Source organism: Channa argus, chromosome 2, assembly GCF_033026475.1.
Source record: "Channa argus isolate prfri chromosome 2, Channa argus male v1.0, whole genome shotgun sequence".
NCBI classification, from domain to species: Eukaryota; Metazoa; Chordata; class Actinopteri; order Anabantiformes; family Channidae; genus Channa; species Channa argus.
Genome location: NC_090198.1, coordinates 2,130,698 through 2,137,534, shown reverse-complemented (window position 1 = coordinate 2,137,534; position 6,837 = coordinate 2,130,698). Strand labels below are relative to the sequence as shown.

The window sequence follows — 6,837 nt, the reverse complement described above, 5'->3', positions numbered from 1 at the left end:
ACTCTCAAGGGTTAATCAATAACTGAAATTAGTAAAAGTATACAGACCCTTTGCTGTAGCAGTCCCAATTGTGGTCAGGTGCTTTTTTTGTCTTGCTTTTTTTTTGCTGTTAAATCATGAATTACACTGGAACTTACATGTGGTCAATGGAATCCGTTGAATATATTTTAGAATGACTGACAGCTAGATATTTAAGAAACAACGTTCACATTGTTTGTCAGGACAAAAACCAACCACTAAACCCAAGGAAAACCCCTGTGGACCATCCACAATGACAAGGTCATATGTATATAATCCTTTCTAAAGCTTTAAATGTTCCAAGAGCACTGTTGCCTCAAACTCTGTTAAATAAAATAAAAAAACAACTCTGGAACCACAAGGACTGTTCTGTCATGAAACCCAATGGTCACTATGGCAGAACTTTAGAAAGCTCTGCAAAGATTGGAGAAGCAGCCAGAAGGACAAACTTCTCGGTTACACTCCATCAATCAGAGCCATATGATAGTGTGGTTACTTGAAAGCCGCAAGTTGTTTGGAGTTTGGTGATGACACTTCCTGTCCAAACTGACGAAGCTTGAGAGGATTTACTAGGAAGAATTGGACTCCCTGAATGTTCGCGTGAGAAGCTTATCGAGACACGCAAAGGTTTGGAGCTGTAATTGCTGCCAAATGGGGTTCTAAAACAAAAGATTTCAATTTTAGATTTTTTTTTTCGAATTATTTTTCAAAATGTTAGATGCAATTACTCCAAACGAATTATTTGCAACTACATAAGTTGCAGTTTTTGTTTAATTCACTTTAAACTCAAATGAAAACTCATATTCATCGTTTAAGTTTAAACCCAAATGTCTTCAGTGTACAATAAAAATGAATTACCCTCATTTTTATGGGTTATAGAGAATGTGATGTCACACAATGTTGAATTTTATTTTTGTCACGATGTTGTGAGGATTATGAGTTGGCTTTTGTGTTGTATCTTTCAATTTTTTTTAATTTTTTTGTGTCCTTTTGGTTTATCCCGTGAGTTCAGTGTCGCCACAGCGGATCATCGTCCACATGTTGATTTGGCACAGTTTTTACACCGGATGCTCTTTGTGACCCAACCCTCCCCGATTTCTCCCGGGCTTGGACCGGCACTGCACAGCTGGGGAGGGGAATGGGCTGTTAGGGGTTCAGTGTCTTTGTGTTGTATCTTTCAATAAGCATATGAAAAGATCTGCTTTATTGTTGTACCATCTTCATCAAATTTATAGTTTGAATGAAACATATTTTTAGCCAAACAAAACAAAAGGTAGCATGATGTGACAGCCATAGCAGGCCGTGCACATACGTACCAACAATATGGTGCCCGGTCTAAACAGTTACCACCGTGTGACATAATTCAAAAATCATGGTTTTACATTTTAAAGCAAATGCACAACACAGAAAAATGTACAAATGTGAATGGAACTGAATATTTTACAAAGCAACTGTAGACATAGGATGGTTACTTAATTTTCTTGATCTTGATTCACTTCAACTACAAGGAAAACTATTTGAATTGAATTCCATATATTTATTTTTTGAAATTGTTTTCTGAATCTGCAAATTCAAAATGTTCTTCATGTTTGCCAGTAGTCAGGATAACTTTAGGATAATCCACATGTGCACAGCACTAACTCGTGCAGCACAACACGAGTGATGTTCTGTGCTCCACTTCCAGTTTATCTTCTCCAAGCAAATCGGCAAGAAATGATAAAAATTAAAAAACATGCTGACAATTGTATTCATTTAGCAGTACATTCATCCACGTGTCCTTTTTGTTGCTCTTTTCTTTTCTCTATCCACTTTCCACTGACCCAAACTGGTCAAGGCAGATGACCGCACACCCTGAGCCCGGTTGTGGTGGAGGTTCTGTAAAGTGCCTTGGGATGAATTTGTTCTGAATTGCCACTATACAAATAAAGTTGAATTGAAAAGAAATGGAACTAAAAGGAACTTACAAGTGAGGTACAAAGCAAACAGAAATAGCCAAGTTAGCGTAATGACAGGAAGCATTTTATCTGACATGTGCCAGATAAGAGCTGGACTGGACATAGACAATCCACAGCATCTCCCACTTGTAACATTCTTGCAGTTTCCACTAGATGTTAGGTTGAGATGTCAGTGAAGATTCTGTCATCCAGGTTCTGTTATCTGAAGACTGAGTCATGTCAACTGCACTTATTTCTTCTTGGTTAGAAACATTTCCCTGCTATTAGGTTTGGTTGAGAAATGTAAATTGTATTGATGTCTGAGTCATTGGGATTAAATAGTAAATTCAATCAGTTTTTCTGTTTGTGAATTTAGTGCTAAAGAAATGTGCATTTTACTGAAATTATCATGTCAGTTACCAGAGAACCTGTAGTTTCAGCCACCTCAATGTCTAACTGCTTTTAATAGTTCTTATCTCAACAACCTCAACATGTTTGTAGGGAGTATTTATGAGAATCTTATTAAAATTATCACATGTTCATCTCACAAAGAGTTGTTTGCATGTCATTAGTTAGATTTTATGCACAAGAGAAAAGATAAAATTCCAAACTGAAACCCAGGTTTGACTGTAATTCTCAAAATGTACTCAATGAACTGTTTTCTTTATCTTTTTAGTTTTATCTTTTACCTGTGTGTATGGACCATATCTTTTTTTTATTGAATAGAGACAAAAGAAAATGTATTGGATACTTCCTGTTAGCTTGCTCCTGCTTAGATATTCAACATGATTTTTTTTTTAAATCATATTTTAGATACTGGGGAGTTCTTGGCAGAGGGTCTGCAGCACAGTCACAAAACATCACAGAAGGAAAATGAATTAATCTTCAAAAGATAACCAGGTGTTTTCAGTGCAATATGCTTTAAAAAACTATTCTGTTCCAAGTGGAACCATCCAGATATGCCCATTTCCAACATGTTTGACCTCGGTTACAGATCTGAAACTGAAGGATTAGCTGTTTTGGAACTTTTTTGCAGTTAGCTCCACAACCCAAATGACTCAATACACTAAAGCCAAATCACAACACTGCACCTGTTTGCCTTTGCAGTCCACAGACATCTCTTCTCAGTGTTCAACTATGTAGGCAAAGGAAACTAGCTGTGCAGTTTTGTATTTATTTTTTTCAGTAGCATAAGTTATGCAAAAGGTGTTTTATAGATGTTGTAAATGAATATATGAATAAATATATTGTGTAAATAAATGACAAGCAAATATTGAGCCAACGTTCATGTGTGCTGTGTGTGAATCCTATACAACCATATAGCTAAAATTATGTGGGTACACGTGTATTTGATATTTTAGATGAGTGTGCTTCTTTAGTCAAGCTCTGTCAGCTGTTTGTGTTTGTCCCTTTTCTTTGGACAAAGGCAGTTCCATAAAGAAATGTCATCTGGTGTAAAAGAACCTGACTGGTCTGCAACGAGCAGCCCCATCCCAAAACCTCCAGGATGAACTGGAACACGCACTATGAGGCGAAGTTGATCACTCAGCATTAGCTTTGGATCACTTGCAGTAGATTTAACAGCTGGTGTGAAAAAAGATAAAAATGGAGGCTATTGTAGCAGCACATTGATTTCTATATGATTTGGAAATTATTTCCTGGAATTGTCCCAAATATTTGCTTTTCTTTTGGTGTCATCTAATACTACACAGCTGTACTTTTTGATGCCTCTAGAAATGATTTAAACTGATGAGGGCTAACAAGTATTATAAGTCTGATTACCAGTGATCTTTGTTTAGCAGTACTGAAAACAGTACGATATAGATGTACACCACCTTTAAACATTATAGACAGCCAAAGCTAAGGTTACGTAATAAGCTGTGGTCCACTCAGAAAAAGGAGATTTTAGACTGTAAGTTACAGATGTACAAAAACATGAATTAAGAGCTAGTTTTGTTACCGGCTTTTACCCAGGAACCTTCTAGAATTTTCTTTGCCCAAACTTTCACAACAGAATCAAGAGTTAAAGAAAAGCACTGGAAATGTGTGCAACCTTGGTTTTCTTTCCTTTCCATCAAAAATCAACCATCAGATGCCCCCTCAGCATATGCAGCACACCACACAAGTATTGGCAATTTAAAAATATATTAAAAAGGGATTATAACCTTCACGAAGGCAGGATTGGATTTGGTTGCATTAGCTTTAGATAACTTGTGCTATGCATATGTTTTTACATTTTATCAGCATCACATACATTTTGTTTCTGATGGCATTCTGCAATCTGAATAAGACTGTAAGAGTAAAGAATTTTCACTAGAACTATTTTGTGTAAAACTGAATGGTCTTTGGATCACTAATGAATCCTATTTCCAAAACATATGTACATTTAGTTTTTCTGTGCTGGCAGTATCACAAATTCAATTCCAACTCCAAAGTATTATAATAGAATTCTTCCAACAGAAACTCGTATCTCATGGCTTCATACTCTCAGCTACAGTGAGTAAGAACTTTAATTTATCAACCTTAAATTATACGTTTTCCTGATAATCCTTTGGATTCCAAGGTAATAGCCTTTGGTCCAGTCAAACAAAAGCAGCAACACATCTCCACTCAGAGATTATATCCAGACCTCAGCACTTTTCTGCTTGGACCCTCTGACCACCCTCTTATTTTTCAGAGGTTGTCTCTCTCCTTTATTATTGGCAGGTTTCTTTGACTGCTCTGGTCTACCCTCTCTGATATCTTTGGGCTCCCTCACCTTGCCACAGTTTACAGCACAGGTCCAGTTAGGCTGGTGACCCACCACCAAGTCCAAGGTAGGCAGTGAAGTTGCGCTGGTTACATCCCTGAAGCCTAAAGATGTGACTGAGGGGCTGTCTGGGGGGAATGTTTCATATCCACCCCTCATACCTGGGCAATGTCCCCAGGGTGCCCTCTCCTTTAGCCTTACAGCCTGCCGGATCTTCTTCCAGCCCAGGTGGTTGAGCTCCAGCAGGTTGAGAAAAATACAGAAAACTCCTACACAAAACATAAAGAGTAAGAAGATGGTCTTCTCTGTGGGCCTTGAGATGTAGCAGTCCACCGGCTGGCTGCAGGGGGCTGAGGTGCAGAGGAAATGAACAGGCACCTGGAACCCAAACAGCTTCCACTGAGCCAGGACAAAGCCCACTTCTAGGACAGCACGTAAACACACGTGCAAGACATAACATTTGGACAACACCCCTCCAGAGATCACGTGACGGTTTACACTACCCTCCCTAAGGGGCCAAGCTCGGGCCTGGCTTAGAGACACCATTTTGTTAGGGTCTTTCCTCTGGAGACCCTGGGATGTCATGTCCTCCAGCACATCTGCCAGGCTGTGACCTAGGTGCTTATGGGAGTGGATGGAGCAGCTGTCTGAGTCACATATCTGATCATACGCTTCTTGTCCACCATCTCGTCTTACATCTGCGCCTGCTTGCCCTGAGATATCCCCCTGTCCTTTGGCCAGCCTCAGGGTGTTGCTGTGAGGCACCTTGGATAGGCTGTGCCACGTGTAGATGATGAAGCAGAGGGATGGTGTGGAGACGCTGATGATGTGAAACACCCAGAAACGAGGTTGCGAGATGGGCGCAAACGCATCATAGCAGACAGTGGAGCATCCCGGCTGCAGCGTGTTGCAGACAAACATCTCCTGCTCATCTGTATACACATCCTCTGTCGCTACAGCGACAATCAGTAGCCTGAATATGACCATGACAGTGAGCCACAGGCGACCAATCAAAGTGGAGTGCTGGTGAACAGCGTCCAGGAGACGTTTGAGCAGGGTCCACTCCGTCATGGTGGCCTGAGGCTGCCGGCTGCCTTGAGGAGAGACAAGCTGCCTGGAGTAGACCAGCCTGCTCTGAACTGATCCACCTCTCGTTTTGCTAAACCCCTACACTAGTGGACTTGCTGACACTTCAAACCAACCACAGACTAGATCTACGTTACACTGTCCCACCTGATCTGACTCAGAGCACCTACCTTTCTTGGGAAAGCTTACACTTCCTCTCATCCTGAATGTTTGCCAGCTCTGTCTGGCTGCTTTGAGAGCAGTGAAGCCATTACATGAGCAAGCCATCCCATCTTTCATAGATAAGGACGTCCACTTGACATGAGTCACTTGGCACGTATACTTCTCACTTGTCTTTAGGAACCATTTTAAAAGTGAGAGACATCCCCCTTCCTCTATTGGAGGGCCCACTGATAATGCTGAGTGATAGAGCATTCCTCCCTGATTAGTCCTCTAAAAGCTAATGGATTCTTCCTTTAATGGAGAGGCATATTTTAAAAGGTGACCAGTACAGAAGTAAACGTCTTGGTAAATCCCAAAGGGCAAAAGTTTGAATGAAAGCGTTTTCCTTAGGATACATGACTGATGGAATTAATGATGGTATAAAGTTAGATGGTTGAAGGTTTCTGTTTCAGAGCTTGGTTAAATGCTTGTCTCTCTCCACTTGCCAATCCTCTTATCTGGGTTTTAAAAAAGACCCTCGAAAGGTTTGCTAGTATCAAATCATTCTGTTCCTGATAAAGCATGAGTGACCCCTTTCCTTGCTTCAAACAATCCTGGCAAACCCCATCTGAGAGACTGTGTCAGAGCTCTGTCCACCTTCTATTTATGGAATGAACACAAACATGTGGTGTAACATTAGATGAAAACATAATTTAACTCTAATACTTTGTATATTCAGATAAAGTGCTTTTTTGATGAAATATTTGAAGCTCTTATGTCACAAGCTCCCTTCTTAGTAATTACACAACATCCTTCTTTACTGACATTGTGAGACTTGCTACAAGACTACAAAGACTTGCAAAAGCAAAAGCAAAGCTTCTGTTTTAACACTGGTAGGAGAATGTCCCA

The 6,837-nt window shown here is 40.1% G+C and overlaps 1 protein-coding gene across 1 annotated transcript; it reads right to left on the bottom strand.

Moving 5' to 3' along the window:
• Window positions 1-3,371: 3,371 nt before the first annotated feature.
• Window positions 3,372-6,829, bottom strand: gjd6 (gap junction protein delta 6). Its single transcript, XM_067494248.1, has one exon. It carries the CDS (start codon window positions 5,770-5,772, stop codon window positions 4,570-4,572), a length of 1,203 nt encoding a protein of 400 aa, XP_067350349.1. The 5' UTR covers window positions 5,773-6,829; the 3' UTR covers window positions 3,372-4,569.
• Window positions 6,830-6,837: the final 8 nt, after the last annotated feature.

Excerpts from the sequence above, each read along its gene's own strand:
- gjd6 (XM_067494248.1), bottom strand. The coding sequence starts at position 5,772 with ATGACGGAGTGGACCCTGCTCAAACGTCTCCTGGACGCTGTTCACCAG.